General features: G+C 40.5%; 1 protein-coding gene across 1 annotated transcript in view; it reads left to right on the top strand.

Annotated features, from left to right (window-relative positions):
• Positions 1–18,013, top strand: part of thoc2 (THO complex 2) — a 66,302-nt gene that overhangs the window by 20,827 nt on the left and 27,462 nt on the right. Inside the window, exons 10-24 of the mRNA XM_080013300.1 lie at positions 34–189; positions 877–1,049; positions 1,568–1,763; positions 1,848–1,886; positions 2,574–2,704; positions 2,880–2,981; positions 3,307–3,391; positions 7,270–7,363; positions 7,470–7,550; positions 7,820–7,916; positions 10,600–10,717; positions 11,236–11,415; positions 12,616–12,780; positions 15,467–15,775; positions 15,976–16,117. Coding sequence (XP_079869426.1) covers positions 34–189; positions 877–1,049; positions 1,568–1,763; positions 1,848–1,886; positions 2,574–2,704; positions 2,880–2,981; positions 3,307–3,391; positions 7,270–7,363; positions 7,470–7,550; positions 7,820–7,916; positions 10,600–10,717; positions 11,236–11,415; positions 12,616–12,780; positions 15,467–15,775; positions 15,976–16,117 — 2,068 coding nt within the window. The remainder of the gene's footprint in view (positions 1–33; positions 190–876; positions 1,050–1,567; positions 1,764–1,847; positions 1,887–2,573; positions 2,705–2,879; positions 2,982–3,306; positions 3,392–7,269; positions 7,364–7,469; positions 7,551–7,819; positions 7,917–10,599; positions 10,718–11,235; positions 11,416–12,615; positions 12,781–15,466; positions 15,776–15,975; positions 16,118–18,013) is intronic.

The raw sequence follows: 18,013 nt of genomic DNA, 5'->3' as shown, positions 1-18,013 counted from the left end.
TTTCTCCTTTCTGGCTTGTCTCTGTTGTTCCAGCTCATGCCACAGGATGTCACTATTGTAGAGGAGCACAAACGAGACATCTCGGAAGCAAAGCAGATTGCTCGCAAGCTGGTCATGGTCGTGTTGCCCTCAGAGAAAAGCGAAGACAAGGAAAAGGATAAAGAGAAGGAGGAGGACAAGAATGAAAAGGTGTCTTAGAAGAATTTTTGCTTTTTAAAATTTATTTTACAAGCAATTGCTAAGAAGCGCTTTTGCAAGCGATTTCTTTTACATGTATAAGTAAGTATGAATAAATCCATTTGTATAAAATGTTCGCCTGTCTTTGAAGAAATTAGACTGACAGTACAGTTCAGTTTAATAATAAATTAACATTTTCAATTCCTTTCTGTAAACAAAATAAACATTAACTGAAGTGTCTAGTGGCTAAAGTGTATTGGATTTAAGCGTAAAATAGTCGCATAGCTCCTAAAGAAAGAATCAACATTACAATTTGCTAAATTGATTAAGAAATTGAAACAAGAGAATTAATGCATATCAGAGACTCATTTGACCCAGTCACAATCAGTGTGGACTGGGTCATGAGGAAAGGGCTAGTGAGGAAAAGGTTATTGGCATGATGAAGAGGAGATCAACATGTTGGATTGTTCATGGAAATCAGCCATTACCTGACCCTTGAATATCTCTTCTGACCGTTCCAAATGGTCAGAACAGATTGTAATGCTGCTATAGTCCCTGTATTTTTGCCTTGGATCTTGACATGTCTATAATTTGGGCCTTATTGAAAAATATTTGTTTAATTGTTAAATTTGCAGCAACTTGCTTTTATGTCTTATTGAAGCTTTTAAAATGATGAAACTGAACCCACTTTTCCTCCAGCCGCCTGATAACCAGAAGCTTGGTCTGCTGGAAGCACTGCTCAGAATCGGAGACTGGCAGCACGCCAAGAGCATTATGGACCAGATGCCTTCTTTCTACGCCACCTCCCACAAGGCCATCGCCCTGGCACTGTGCCAACTTGTGCACCTGACCGTGGAGCCGCTGTACCGAAGGTGCCTCATCCCCACTCCACCACATTCACGTAGTGCTTGCGCTGCGGTTTGGCTAGAACAAAAAACAAACCTCTTAAAAAGTCCCCCCATACCATGCAAACACCAAAAGAAATCTGACCTACCTGACTACAAATTAAACACTCGTAGGAAGAAGTAATCAGAACTTTTACTTCAGTGAAAGAACAAATACTCTGACAGTTGTTCCAAAATTGCCGAATCGCAAATATTTGAGCACATCGTGGTCATTCTGCAGAATTGTTAGATTCCACAAACATATTTCCATCCAAATTTAAAGGGAATTTGAATCAATTAGAATGGCAATTATTTCAATGACAATTAATAGTCAACTAAAATTTCATGATTAGTGACAGCAGGTCTGATTCAACAAATGTTGGATCTGCATGCAGGATTCTGGACGTTACTTTGAACTCTGAAACTCAAGTTGGGAACCCTGCACACAGGAACCAGTGATTAATGCTGTATGACATATAATAATGGCCCTGGCTTCTCTATTATAGAGCTGGTGTCCCCAAGGGGGCCAAGGGTTGTGTCATGCGGCCCTTAAGAAACAAGAGGGCCCCTCGCCCAGCAGAGAGCTTTGACGACCTGCGCAGGGACACCTTCACCATGCTGTGCTACCTGGGCCCTCACCTGTCCCACGACCCCATTCTTTTTGCAAAGATCATCCGTTTGGGCAAGGGCTTTATGAAAGAGGTACTGGCTTTTGATTACTTCTAAGCTATTCTTCCTAAATTTGAATTGTGCTTGTTTTTCATTCTTTGCTTCTTAACTTCACAGTACCAAATTGATAGCAGGGCTGAAGTTAAAGACAAAATGGTACGTTACAAAATCCTTTGTACAGTCATTATGTGAATGTGTTGTATTTTAGCAATTAATAAATATTGTATATATTGTTTTTTAGTTTTACACAATAAGTAAATAAAATAAAACTAAATTAAGATACAAAAAATATTGAAAGTAGTATTAATAATAGTAGTAATTATAAATAAAATGAAACCATACAGTAAGAATAAAATAGTAATATACATTTTTTCCAGATTTCTTCAAATCTAGAAATGCACCCCAAAAGTTATCCTGTTGATTATTACCAATTACTTTCCAGAATATATACAATACCTCCTTAAACGTGCTCTGTTTGTAAATCTTAAACTCTGGGTTTTTTTTTTTTTACCGAGACCTTATTTTTTCATTGTCATTGGGAGTCAACACGGGGCATCAGAAATTAAATTGATCTAGCATTGAGATAATCGTTGCCATGTAATGAGCATTTCCCCAGTGTGCAGCTGAAGCTATTCTCTCAATGCCGATTACTCAGGTTGACCGCCAAATAACGCTTCCGGCATTTTAATGGGCCAATCTTTGGCTTTCCCTTTAGTATCAGAAGAAGATGCTCTTACACAAGGCATCGTCCTGGGTTAAAGATTGTACTCATTATTTATATACTTATAAATAACAAGTTGTTTATAGTATACTTGTTGTTTGTGGCCTTGAATTTGGTTGTAGGAGATCCTGCTGAGTTGTTTCCTGAGCATCGCTGACCAGGTGCTCCTTCCTGCGCTCTCACTTATGGAGTGCAATGCCTGCATGTCTGAGGAACTTTGGGGCCTGTTCAAACTCTTCCCCTACCAGCACAGGTAAGAGGTCTACACAGTTGGGTGCTCTTAAGATGGCCACATTATTTTCATCACATTATTATTTTATGTTTAGTAAGCCTTCTTTCTCTCAATCATATTGAGATAATTCTCAATATTTCTTGTTTGTATTAAGTGTATAAACCACAGTTCCACTATATTCTCCCTGAACCTACAGGTATCGGTTATATGGGCAGTGGAAGAACGAGACCTACTCCAGTCACCCCCTGTTGGTCAAAGTAAAAGCTCAGACTGTGGACAGGGCCAAGTACATCATGAAGTAAGTGCTTTCTACCAGTACTGATTTGAGACATGTGGCAAGAAAACAATCATCTAAGTTGTTTTTTTTTTAACCCGTTATATGCATTCTAAGGTTAAAGGCATGCAGAATAACCAACCTCGAAATTATCAATGGCATCTAGTATCTATCCACGCATCGTTTTGCTGTTGGAATTGTCAATGAGGGTGTTTTCCTCATTCGTTGGCAACTTATTCATAGTCCCTTCTGATTAATGGGAAACTCTCAGAAGTAGCAGAGTCGGCTTGTCAGTTTCTCTGGTTCCAAACTGTCGTTAAATATGCTTCTCCTTTTTTTCTTTCACCAGGCGATTGACCAAAGAGAATGTGAAACCATCTGGGAGGCAGATTGGCAAGCTGAGCCACAGCAACCCCACCATCCTTTTTGATTACGTAAGAGTTCTTGTCATTTGTGAGCTCGTTCTGACACTAATTTATTTTGTACCATTACGTCCGCTGCCTGAATTACAGTGTTAATAGTAAACAGTATTTCTAGTCTGTCCTACAGAGTGTTCTCAGGCTTTTTTCTCTAGGCTTACTTATTACACTGATTATTTTGAGAGTCTTCTTTCCTAAATGTACTTGCCCGCAGTGTCAAAACACTCTGTCTATAATGGTATTATTGTGGGCAGCAGAATGGGATTCTCCCTGGTGGATTTAGCGCAGCCTGTGCGTCTGTCAGAGTACATCCCAAGCAAGTTGTGTGTAAGAGTAAAGCAAAATTACTCCGCCTCCCAACACAGGCCCAATTTAAAATTAGGCTGGGTGATATCGTTGTAATACTGTTGTTTAAGCTGTTCTAATCAATGGCGCTACCTGCTTGGTCATAATATAGATGTCATAACTATAATATGGATATTATACAATTATTACTAATGATTTTATTCTATAATATATGTCTTGTGTGTAAAATATATACAGCAAAAGTAATACAGTAAAAGTAATTAAACCCTGTCTTCCATGAGCTACAGTTGCACAGACCACAGTCACCAATTGCTTAAATTTGAAGCGTTGGAATCATGCTGTCTACTTCTCAGCAGTCTATAATCCACCCAGTAAGAAGATATCCAGGCTACACTTGTTTGATGTTTGACATTAAACACAATTTTAGAATTTTCACTCTGAGAACTAATTTTCCTGAACTCATCCAAAATGACAAGTGGGTGCCTCCCAAATCTTATTTTTTACTCCTGCATGCGTAATACTTTTAAAATTAATTTTCTAGAAGAGATGCCTCCAGCTACCACTAGGGATTTAACGGTATGAGATTTCACAGTATGGTACGGTATCTTACAGAGTACCGTGGTATATGGTATTTCACAGTATTAATTTACCCCCTTTGTTTTCTGTATATTTAAAAAATAAATAGTTTACCGTATTTTCCGCACTATAGGGCGCACTGGATTATAAGGTGCATTGTCAATGAATGGTCTATTTTCGATCTTTTTTCATATATAAAGCGCAGCGGACTATAAGGCGCATTAAGCGAAACAAAACAGTCAGATAAGTCAGTCAGTCAAACTTTATTAAACGTGTTCACAATAACTCTCAACATTGTTCAAACGTTAATGAGCGTATTCACAATAACTCCCAACCTTGTTCAGTTGTAACACGTAAAAAAACAGTCTGATACCGCTAAATCAAACGTTAGCGTATTCACAATAACTCTGAATATTGTTCAGTTATAACACGTAAAATACAACACAATACACTCACTTTTTCAGTTGATTCCCCGTCCACAAATCCCTCAAATTCTTCATCTTCAGTGTCCGAGTTTAACAGTTGGGCGATTACGGCATCCAGCATGCCCGGATCCCGCTCGTCATAATCCGAGTCAGTGTCGTTGCTGTTACCTGGCAGTTCAGTGATGATTCCGGCCTTCGTGAAAGCTCGGACCACAGTTGAGACTGATACCTTAGCCCAGGTATCCACGATCCATTGGCAGATAGTAGCGTAAGTCGCCCGGCGCTGTCTCCGTTTCTTGGTGAATGTGTGTTTGCCTTCTGTTATCCACTGCTCCCACGCAGCTCGCAGTTTAACTTTGAACGCCCTGTTGACACCAATATCTAGCGGCTGGAGTTCTTTAGTTAATCCACCCAGAATAATGGCAAGCTCCGAATTAGTTTGCTTCACTTGGTTTTTGACAGCATCGGTGAGATGGGCGCGCATGGTGTCGCAGATCAATAGGGACGGAGATTTGTGGAAAAAGCCATCCAGTCTCTGGCTGGATCTTCTTTTCAGTGATCTTGTTTTTGCAGTGCACGGAAAGTGGCCAGCTTTTCTTCGTAATCTTTTGGCAGTTGCTGCGAGACGGTAGTTCGTGTGCGGATGGAGAGATTACGTCTTTTCATAAAACGAAAGCACCAAGAAGGAACGCCTCGAAAGTCATTGATATTCATGTCCCGTGCTAACGCTGTTGCCTTCAGTCGAATAGAGACTGTAGAGACGCTTCTACCTGCTGCTCTCTGTTCAATAATCCACTGTTCAATTTTGTCCTCTAACTGTGGCCATCTCGCTTTGTTCCCTCGGAAACTCTGTGTGATCTTCTTTACTTGGCGCAGGTCATCTCCTTGCTTCCTCCACTTCCGTACCATTGATTCATTAATGTTAAATTCTCTCGCAGCTGCTCTATTCCCATGTTCTACTACGTGACTGATAGCCTTTGTCTCTTGACATGTGCCATTTTGGGGTCCTTATACACACACACTGTAATATTATGGTGAAGCACAGTATGTATTACTCCACGACGCTCCTGACCACGGTAGCCGTAATGCTGCAAGCGGTGCTGCTTTGTAGTTTACCAAAGTCATACTCAAACATGTTGACAGAGCGCCGTGTACCACACAATCGCTTCAAGGTCAGTAAGCACAAGCAGAATTAATCCATATATAAGGCGCTCCAGATTATAAGGAGCACTGTCGTTTTTTGAGAAAATTAAAGGCCTTTAAGTGCGCCTTATAGTCTGAAAAATACAGTATATTAAAAAGTTAATTATTATTATTGTACCAAATTAAGAGTCAGAGTCAGAGTCATTAGTACTTTCACTGAAAAAATACATGGTAACGCCTCTGATGCGGCGCAGCACAGGAAGGCACTTGTCAGGGGTATCAAATTCACAAGAGAGGCAAAATAAGCGGCATATGGAAATCCGACCTATTTGCAAGATGTAAACTTTAATTGCCCTCACCTTATGTTGCCTCTATGCGGTAGCAGGCAACCAAATGTTGTAATAATCCATCCGATGGGCAATTTACCAAAGCCCCATTCCCCCCTGTTTGTTTACACTCTCTCCCATGCGCGCAAAAGTAACGTAATGCACTGTCGTATAATTCTGGCGTAAAGCAGTTCTGCCGCTGTAAACAAGGATGGCTGAACGCGTCTGCTAAGGTGAGGGTGAATTAAAGTTTACACCTTCAATTTTGTGACATAAATCTATACTGTGGGCACAGTATGACAGGGAAAGGTTTACGGTTCAGAACTGTGGTTGCTTGATACCACGGTATACCTTAAAATGGTATACAGTTACATCCCTACCTATCACATTTGTGTTGTTGTAGGTTATATTTATAACTGATTAAGTGCACATCATCTTTATTGTTTTATTATATTTATTATCGGAGTGTCCGCATTTTCAGAATGATGTGTGTATTTTACCTCAGTTTTTTATATGTAGCATTCTGTACAATCAATGTCGTTCACATCCCCTGTATAGGGCAGTCTGGACTAGGCTTGGGCAGATTTACGATTAAATTGTCTATCGCGATTGACATTGATGACAGATTTTTTTTTTTTTAGTTTTTTATCCTCCAGGAAAAATCAGAGCATCGAAGCTGTGTAAGTGCAGTTTACCGTGTTCTGAAACGGGAGTGGAGAGGGGGAGGGAGGGAGAGAGGGGGCAGAAGCTCTCCCCCTCTCTGCTCAGAGCTGTCGAGTAACCACTGGTGATCAGGTCTCATCAGGTGCGAGGTGTTATTTATGTTGCCCAGACAATCCGCTACCTCGATGCCCATTCACGCTGAAAACAAAACGCGCCTGATAAGAAGGGGGGTCCATGGGGCAGGTGGTCGGGCACCCTCCGCCAGGAGAACGGGGAGACCGCATTTGCCCTATTACATTATGTTGTATGTGCGCGAACCCTCGATTAAAATTGTATATAGCAGATCGCTGCCCTCCAGCGATTGGCGATTGGAATTTTGCACGATCGCCCAAGCCTAGTCTGGACTATTGTGCGCTAATCCTCAGTTGCTGTGTTGTTGTGCTATCTCCCCCAGATTCTGTCTCAAATCCAGTGGTACGACAACCTCATTGGTCCAGTAGTGGACTCCTTGAAATACCTCACATCTCTCAACTATGACGTCTTGGCATGTATCCTTCACTGGTACCTCGTTAGCCAAGTTTATGCAAACAGTTGCTCAGAGGCACAAGGTTTTTCTGTCTTTACTGCTTTGTTCTTCTTAACAGATATAATTAGATTGTATCATCGAGGCTTTGGCCAACCCAGAGAAGGAGAAGATGAAACATGACGACACTACTATCTCCTCTTGGCTTCAAAGTATGTTTCCTCTCAACTGTTGTTGAAACGCGTAGTAAAGCTACACTTATATTATTTTGTTAAAAATATCCATTTCTCTTTTAATTGAGACTTTATTTAGCTAGCACATTAAAAACAGGCATTCAACATATTTGGTTATGCAAACGCGACGTAGTCTGGGTCATCCTCCAACAAAGCAATATACTATTTAAGTAACAACATCCTTTGATTAACAGGAAGTGAAAATGTCTGATATGTTTTTAAATTGCTGACCTTTCTCTTTGTAATAGGCTTGGCGTGTTTGTGCGGTGCTGTGTTCAGAAAATACCCAATAGAGTTGGCCGGCCTTCTTCAGTACGTGACTAATCAGCTAAAAGCAGGAAAGAGGTAACATGACATTCACTGGCCTGCAAACAATCCTTGAGCAATTGCAACACTCATTAGTTCTTCGCACCTAAAGACATTTTAGATTGTGCCAAATATGGAGGGGAAAGGTGGTTAAGTGGAGGAGAAAAAACTTACAAAATGAATAATAAGAATACATAATTGAACAAAGTAAGGCTAAGTATTGTGCAGGATCTCACGATTTAATTCGAAATATTGCCATTTTATCATGAAAATTGCAACCAACTTTTGAATATACCATCTGATATTTCACAGAACAAATTCAGTCTCAGACAGAAATGTAATATTTCAATTTGTCTGTGATGATGCTGGTATTTTACCGAAGCGGAAAATGGTTGCATGGCTTCCAAACACATTTTGTGTACCAACCATGCAATTGTTGGTCAAAATATGCAGGTATAGGCCAGCTGAAACTGAAGAAATATATTCTTCTTCTTCTTTCGGCTGCTCCTGTTAGGCGTTGCCACAGCGGATCATCTGCCTCCAATACTTTCTGTTATGCGCATCTTCCTCCCTTACACCAACCGCCTGCATGTCCTCCCTTACCACATCCATAAACCTTCTCTTTGGCCTTCCTCTTTTCCTCTTGCCTGGCAGCTCCATCCTCAGCATCCTTTTCACAATGTAACTCTCATCTCTTATTGTAATTTAATTATGGGAATCAATCAATCCAAACCATACCATACATTTATTTGGTATTTAAATTACATCCCTCGGATTGAACCAGATGCTACGACCTTGTGCTTGTGGTTCTGTAACCCCTGCTCTCACTCTCCTCTCACTCACTCAACATCCACTGATACACAGCACAGTTTGCCTGGCATCTTCAGACCAACTGCAAATGCGTATTAGTCTGGAATCTCTCCGTTCATTTTCAATTTCCTGATCACTCATCACAACAGGCGCAGACAAATGTTTCTGGATGCAATTGGATACATTTACATTTACATTTAGTCATTTAGCAGACGCTTTTATCCAAAGCGACTTACAATTATTCAAACACCGACGGACGCAGCCATCAGGAGCAATTAGGGGTTAAGTGTCTTGCTCAAGGACACTACAGCATGCTAGCAGGAGGAGCCTGGGATCGAACCAGCAACCTTTAGATTACTAGACGACCAGCTCTACCTCCTGAGCTACCGTCCCCCATAGATAGATAGGATAGATTTACTAACAATCAGAGCATTGAAATATGCGACTTTTACCAAATCCTGTCGGAAGTACGGCAAACACATTTCTTATCAACAAAAGCTCTTTAGAGAAAATATATTGTCCACTTTAATACTGGAATACTGTCGCGATAAGGGATTCAACAGACCATTCCACATCAGCGGCAGCCATCTTACTTCGTCGGCCATGACTGGCAGATCAGTGTCAGATATTCAGATTCTGTGCTGGTCAAATTGACACGCCCGATACTGTGCTCATGTACTCGTAAAAGTGCTCCAATACTCGAACCTTCTGTATCCTACTAAAGTCCAGTGGGAGTTACAGGTTGCATTCTACTGAAACTTGGTGACAGTCCCATATTCTATTTTATTGGAACTCAGTAACTGTTCCATGTTGTATTTTATTTTATTGGAACCCAGGGTCACTTTCATGTTCTATTATTGTTCCATAGTGAATAATGAACAATAACAAACACACAGTGTCAAAATCAGTAATCTCACTATTGTGGTAACTGAAAATTGCTGCGGTAGTCCATATTATGTGCAACTGTCATATCACGTGAGCCTGATGAGATCACGCAATGTATTCGTTATTGACGTACAGCAGATATACCCAATGAAACCAAATGATAAGAAAATTTGATTTCTCCGATCACGGATATAAACTCAAAATGATCAGACAACAATGTAAGAGATATTTAATAGTCAATGTTTTATGATGAACATACAATTGAATGAAAATCATAATCGGCCAAAATCGGCAGGTTAGACTTTTACAAAATCAGACATCTGAATCGGCCAACAAAATTGCAATCTGTGCATCTTTGATTGGTAAACATGTTTTACAAGATGATGCATTTCAAGGGGTATATGCTCATGAGATAAATTTGTATATATAGTTAGTGATTAGCTTTGTTACAAGACGTCTACAGTGTGAATAACTGATGGAGCCATTTAGCTGCAGTAACTCAAATGCAACAGAGACTCCTGTTAAACGCAAAATTTTGGTACGCAAAATATTTTCCAAAGTTTGGCAGATGTGCAAACATAGTATTGAAAATGCGATTGAGTTTTTTATTTTTTTTATCAACCCAGCCCAACTTTAACTGCTACACTGTGGAAGATGAAAGCCATGTGTGTGTCTATGGTTCTTGTTGATCCCCCTATCAGAAGCAGTAGGCTAAATAACAACTGAACAGAACAAGGGATTTGTGCTGCACTTACAGGAGACTGCTTACAGGGGAGGTTTCAGCAGATGAAAGGGAGCATTCATCACGGTGCAGTTCTCCCTGTAAAGTCTGCAGTCTCTGGTGGTAATCGCAGCTCTGCTCAGATGAGCTCTTACTTGCAGAAGAGTCCTCTGGTATACAAAGGAACAGCATGGAAGTTATCTGCTGTCGGGGTGTTTTAAAAAAAATACTTTTTGGAAAGGTTGCCTCTCTTTTCTGAGTGGTGGCTCGACAATGTGAATTGCTCTTTTTGTTTGTCCTGTACAGTTTCGACCTACTCATTCTGAAAGAGGTGGTGCAAAAAATGGCTGGCATCGAGATCACAGACGAGATGACCTCGGAGCAGTTGGAGGCCATGATGGGAGGGGAGCAACTGAAAGCTGAGGTACCAGCATCGCTAAGCTCCCCATTATGGCCCAAATGAAGATTCTGTAAAATTAGATGAGTGAGCCTACTACTGTCATATATGTCAAATTGGAATTCATGAATCTATTGATGATTGCATGTTGCTGAACATGTGAACCAATGATGAACCAAAAATGACACTTACCCCATGTTTCACCTTTTTGATATGACTTTCTTAATTTTTAAATATGAGTTGTAATTTTATAGGATTATTATCAGTCATTATCACAATTCGGCAATCATTTGTCAGTCTGGGCAAACTGATATATGGTTGCCAACTTAGAAACGTATAAAAGTTGTGATCGTTATTCTCAGTCGAACGTAATGCAATGCCGATGACCAAAAAAGCATTTTATTCAGGTCATTCCTTTGTGTTTTTTACTTTTTTGATGGGTAATATCGGCCCAGCACCAAATAAAAAACAGAACAAAGCTGGCTAACTGTCAAATATTGCTCGCTTCTGGGTCTATTTCTTTGGTCGTTTGCGTGTGTCCACAGGGCGGGTATTTTGGACAGATCCGGAACACAAAGAAGTCGTCTCAGCGTCTGAAGGATGCTCTGCTGCACCACGAGCTGGCCCTGCCGCTGTGTCTGCTGATGGCCCAGCAACGCAATGGTGTGGTTTTCCTGGAGGGAGGGGAGAAGCACTTGAAACTTGTAGGCAAGCTCTATGACCAGGTACACACGTGCGTTCAATGTGAAATATTATGATGTATTAGGTCCTTATCAATGGATTAAAAGTAACGAAAGACCATATATTTTTTTATCACATTCCCTTATCGGTTCACGGTAGAGTAGAGGTTGACAAGGTGTCTGCAAAACCTAAAAATGTCTTGAATTCTAGTATTAGGACTTAAACGTTAATAAAATTTCTTAAATTTGAATTTAAGTTCAACAACGTTTGTGGAAAAAAATTATGGTTAGATTTATTTCTATATATAATCCCTAATTACTGTATCGGTGCATTTAGCCATGGTAAGGTCACAAGATTCCTCCAAGGTAATGTTTATTATTTTTTGGTTCTGCCGGCAGAGGGCTGTTTGTGTTGCTGTGTTCTTTTTTTTCTACTGTTGTATTACATCCATAGTATAAACTCATTAAAAATATTGTCAAAGTCAATTCATATTTTTATCTATTTATACACAAGTTTTCTCAGTTGACTCAGCAAATCCGGTTGAGTAAAATTGATTGAAATTGATGTCTTACAGGTCTCAAGGTCTCGGAAATGCACTTGTGGGACTCATATTTCTAAATCTTTTTCTTATTTATCAAGGTGAAAGCAATGCTTGCGAGTAACCAAAGGTGATTTGGGCAAAACAACGGGTCTACAAATACTGCAAAAATACTTACTTTTAGCAGTTTGACCTGCCGATGCATGGTTTCTGAAGTTGATGGCGGACAGCCTTTAATCACTAACTCCAGTTTTAACATTTGTAATCAGGAATTAAATGTGACAAGTTATGAATAATGGTGGAATTTTAATTAAAGATTATTTTTGACCATTATTGCATTTAACTTGGATTTCGATCTTCAGCTAAGATTAATTATCCTCCAGTCTGAATTTGTTACTTACTTAATTACTCTGGTTCAATTATATTCTTTCGATTTCTACAAATTAATTTGGTCTGAATATGTTCCGTGATATATTTTTGTAAAAGTTTGTAGCAATTGTCATTACAGTATGTTTACAATTTTCAATATATCAATATTGAATCAAATTGACCCTTTGTATCAAATCAAATCCTTCCCTGATACTCAGCCCTACATTCCAGTAATGAGGTGCTGAAAACCAATCTTCCCCTGTTCATTACTGGCATTATTGGCATAATTGGTGATTATTGGTCCTTGACAACTTCTACTTTCTCTGCCGTCCTGCAGTGTCACGACACATTAGTGCAGTTTGGCGGCTTCCTGGCATCCAACCTGAGCACAGAGGACTACATCAAGAGAGTTCCTTCCATCGACATCCTGTGCAATCAGTTTCACACACCGCACGACGCTGCCTTCTTCCTGTCACGTCCCATGTACGCCCATCAGATACTGGTGGGTCCCCTGTCATGTGTGGGTACTGGACCCATGTTGTCCACATTTCCTGTTGTGGCAACTATCAGAGATCCTTATGCTCAAGATGGGGAGCGCACATATTTAGGAAATGCATTAATGATGTAAGGTAGCCTTAGGACTTTTACAGAAGAACAATATTTACTCCAAAAGACAATAGTTTTTTAACAGGGCTTCTAAGTACATCACACAAATGTGTAAAAATAATAATTCTGTAATCTACTTCTCTGTTAGATTTTTTTCGGGCTGCATAAAGGAAGGAAGAGTTTTCAAACTTAAAAAACCCTAGCCCTAAAATATAATAGTATAGCATGTGCAGGTCTGGAAAAATTGCTTAAAGAGGGGATACCCAGATACAGATGTGGACAAATTTGTTGGTACAGTGGTACCTCCACTAATCCAAGATGCAAGTAGCGATAGTCACGAAAATGTGTATCGACTTGCGACCGACCGCTCCAAGATACGACCGTGGAAATTTGCAGTTGGCGCTTCGGCGGCCAGTCAGCAGTCAGTCAGCAAGCGACCTACATCTGTGTGCACGTAGTTCGTGGCTTATTGATATTTTTTCATATTTACTGTGTTTGTGCTGTGTATTTTGTTTATTTTCACCTTTCATGATTTCATAATTTATATGGGAAAAATTGCTTCGACATACAACGGTTTTAACATATGACCATTCTTATAGAATGAATTACAGTCGTAAGTCAAGGTACCACTGTACCCTGAGACAAAAAAAGAACCCACAATTTTCTCTGAAATAACTTGAAACTCACGAAAGTAAATGGCATCCATCATTGTTTATGCCGTATTTAATAGAAATCGGACTTTGCTTTTGATATTTGATCCAACAAAATATTGTACATAATAAAACAAATTAAAATGGCATGGACAAAAATGATGGGACACAACCTTTAGAGGCAATCACTGCAATCAAGCGATTTCTGTAGCTTTCAATCAGACTTCTGCGCCTGTTAACAGGTAGTTTGGCCCACTCTTACCGAGCAAACTGCTCTAGCTGTCTCAGGTTTGAAGGGTGCCTTCTCCAGACTGAATGTTTCAGCTCTTTCCATAGATCTTCGATAGGACTCAGATCAGGGCTCATTGAAGGCCACTTCAAAATAGTCTAATGTTTTGTTCTTATCCATTCTTGTGTGCTTTTTGCTGTGTGTTTTGGGTCATTATCCTGTTGGAGGACCTATGACCTGCGACTGAGACAGAGCTTTCTGACACTGGGCGTGTACGTTTAGCTCAAGAGTGTCTTGATAGTCTTGAGATTTCATTGTGCCCTGCAAAGATTCAAGGCACCCCGTGCCAAACACAGCAAAGCAGCCCCAAAACATAACTGAGCCTCCTCCATGTTTCACAGTAGGTATGGTGTTCTTTTCTTTGAAAGCTTAATTTCTTCAGCTGTGGACATAGAGCTGATGTAACTTAGCAAAAAGCTCCGGTTTTGACTGATCTGTTCAAAGGACATTCTCACAGAAGCATTGTGGTGTGTCTTTATGCATTTAAGCAAATTCCAGTCTGGCTTTTTATGTTTCTCTTTCAAAATTTGAGATCTGGGTCTTCTTCCATGGAGCCCACTGTCACTCAAAAAGCGACGGATGTTGTGATCAGACACTGATGTACCTTGACCTTGAAGTTCAGCTTGTACATCTTTGGAAGTTGTCCTTGGCTGTTTTTCTACCATTCGCACTATCCTTCTGTTCAATCTGGGGTCGATTTTCCTCTTGCGGCCATGTCCAGGGAGGTTGGCTACAGTCCCATGGACCTTAAACTTCTTAATATTTGCAGCTGTCGTCACAGGAACATCAAGCTGCTTGGAGATGGTCATATAGCCTTTACCTTTAACATGCCTGTCTATAATTTTCTTCCTGATCTCCTCAGACAACTCTCTCCTTTGCTTTCTCTGGTCCATGTTCAGTGTGGTGCACACAATGATACCAAACAGCAGAGTGACTACTTTTCTCCATTTGAATAGGCTGAATGACTGATTATAAGATTGAAGACATGTGATACCAATTAAAGAAAACAGTTCGTTTGAAATATCACTATAATCCAATTATTTATAATCTTTTCTAAGGGGTACCAACAAATCTGTCTAGGCCATTTTAGTATATAATTGATCTCTTTGGCAATAATTGATCTCTTTTCACAGTTTCTTTGCTTTACTCTGACATACCGCAGGTGTACATGAGAAAATTGCTTTTAATTTCATCACTCTTCAGGAGGAATGACGCATTGTTTCAATGAGCTGTAAGGGTACCACCATACAGTATTTGTCCATGTCTGTGCATGCCATCTTAGAACCATATTATCCAATCATTGTTGCTATAAACCAGTGGTTCTTAATGCTTAATGTAGGGTCTAGACCCCCATTTCTGCTTCGAGTGGTTGAAGGGGGCCCCCAGCAAAATTTATAATTATTAAACTTCACCATTATTTCATTTATAAGACATTAGCACAATTGGAGACTGTACATAATGACAGTTTTAATACTACTTTCACTGTTGTGGTCTGACTTAACGCGTAGCAAAGTGACAGTCCTTGACATAAAATAATTTGATCACTGCTATAAACAATCTAGCTATCTAAAATCAATAAAGTTTTCACAATAAAGATAAATCCTACTAACCATGCTCTCTCCCTCTCCACCCTCACCCCAAAGTCAAAGTATGACGAGCTAAAGAAAGCTGAGAAGGCAGAGAAGTCTGATGAGCTGAAGAAGGGCGAGAGCACCCGTCAGCAGCCCAAGGAGCACAAGTACATGGTGGCCTGCGAGCAGGTGATGGCACCGGTCCATGAGGCTGTCGTGTCGCTCCACCCTCCTCGGGTGTGGGATGACCTCCGTCCCCAGTTCTACGCCACCTTCTGGTCCCTCACCATGTACGACCTGGACGTACCTCGCTCCGCCTACGAACGTGAGGTCAATAAGCTCAAGGCTCAGATAAAGGCCATCGAGGAGAACCCTGAGATAGTGAGTGTTGTCAGCATTGTTCAAAATGTCGGGTCCTATAGCGTAGACGTAACTCAGATCTATATGATAAAAGGATCACATTTCCATACCCAGCCCTTACAACTTGCACTGTAAACGTGATGACAAACTTTTCACGTTTGTCATTCCCTTTTTGTTGCTGTTGTACTTTTAAGTATTTGGATCTTTTCCCTATCCGGCAGCCCGTGAACAAGAAGAAAAAGGAGAAGGAGCGCTGCACTGCCCTGCAGGACAAGCTGCTGGAGGAGGAGCGCAAGCAGCAAGACCATGTCAACAGGGTCCTCCACCGCCTCAAACTGGAGAAGGACAACTGGCTGCAGGCCCGTGAGTACACTGGAGTCCATTTCAGCCACTCACTGTGTCGTGAAAAAGAGGTCCAGGCCTGGGCCTGAGAAAAGGCCTGCATCTTTGGACGACGTTTCGATCTTATTCAGGCTTCCAGTGTTTTTTTTGGAAGAAGAAACACTGGAACAAAACTAAATCTGATGCAAACAAGTTTATAGTGTATCAGAAAGACAAATACAGCAGCAAACTTGGAGCTGGCTTCGCGAAACCAACTGATTTTATTGGCCTTTGTTTTCTGATTTAGTATGAAGAAGCAGCCTGCTCATTTAGATGTTCTGCCTCTTTCAGCGTTATCGCAGCTCGTAGTCTTTTCATCCTTTGTTCTGGTGAAACTTTCCAGACAGCCAATCTTAGCCTTCATAGTTGGGCACCCTCCTCTTTTTTGGAAAGGGTGTTAGTTGAACACCTGCGTCATATTTCTCCATATTTGGATATCCTTCATCTTGGTCCAGACATGACCTTGAACTTTTTCTTCCATATTTTCTATGTTTGTAGAAGAGTTTGGTTCCTTCTGCTGGTTTCATGATGTACATTTTTAAAAGGTTTTTTTTTTTTTATACATTTGATTTTGGTTTTCTCACATATATTTTCAAGAGGGTTTCTTTGATACATGTATCTTGGTTGTGGTTACTAATTAGTATAGCATATAATAGGTTATTTTCATGTGGGGTTACTAATTTACCACAACATTCCCCCCTTTGTGACTCAAGTCACATTCTAACAGAATAACAAGGATAAATGAAAGACTTTAATTGTTGTGCTGGATAACATAACATATGGCTTATAGATGGTAGCAATGAGCTTGCTGGATATATTGAAGGCAAACAAACTGCACATAGATGTACCTGTGAGCAAATGCATAATCAAACAACTGTAGGGAGTATACAAAACAACTACATAACATAACTGTCGTGAGTATGAGAAACAAATGCATAGCACAACAACTGTGGGGACGTACGAATACTACAAGACTATTGGTGGTTTAAGTTCTGTGTGAGGATCAGTAAATTATGTGAGAAATACGGGTTTGGAGTTTGCTATGCATGAGCATTAGAGTTGTCACATTTGGTTCAGAAAAAGACTGTCTGGGATGCAGTGGTGTCCTCAGAGCGGTAGGGCATCGTGGTGAGGGTCGAGGTGGTTGGGCGGTCATGGTTTGGAGCTGGCGTGGCGGAGGTGGTTGGTGTTGGGAGTGTGTGGCTCGGCACTGCTTTTGGGATCCCAGGCGGTGGACCAGTTGCAGCCGTCTGCCATTATTATCGGTCACATCTCTGAAGGAGGAGCCGTCCGCAAAATGTAAGATCTCCGTTTGGTGAGGAGGATCTGGAACGGCCCCAGGAATCTGGGGCCATTCCAGATCCAGATTGTCAATCCTTCAGGTCTTCCCATTCAGACGCAGTCACTTCTACACTGGTCAGAGGTCAAACTCCAGTCTAGTGGATTCCTTTTCACATGCGTTAAACTGCAAAATAAAACACTGGATAGACGTGTTGGTTAATATTCATCAATACACAATTACAACATTAATTGATCCCCAAGATATTTTGTCATTTAAACTTTAGATTTTGCAATGCCCAAATTAAAAACCATTGAAACAGCCAACATATTTCACATTTATTTTAGTGTTTATTTTAGTGCTTCCCTCTTGTTCGAACCAACTTAGCACTTCCCTTTTTTAAATTATTTTCTCTTCCTTTGTCAACTGTGTCTTTGGCTTTGTGATGTTTTATGCTAGTCTCCATCTCGTTAAGCTCCGCTTGGGACCCATTTTCCCTGCCGTTGTTGTGCAGCACCTTGTTGTGCGCTGCTTGATAGAGACCTACAGTAAGTATTCCTGGTTCCTCGCCTAGTTCTAATTAGCACAATTATTTTCTC

This window comes from Zeus faber, assembly GCF_960531495.2.
Source record: "Zeus faber genome assembly, chromosome: 14".
Taxonomy (NCBI): domain Eukaryota; kingdom Metazoa; phylum Chordata; class Actinopteri; order Zeiformes; family Zeidae; genus Zeus; species Zeus faber.
This window is presented reverse-complemented; position numbering and strand designations above follow the sequence as displayed.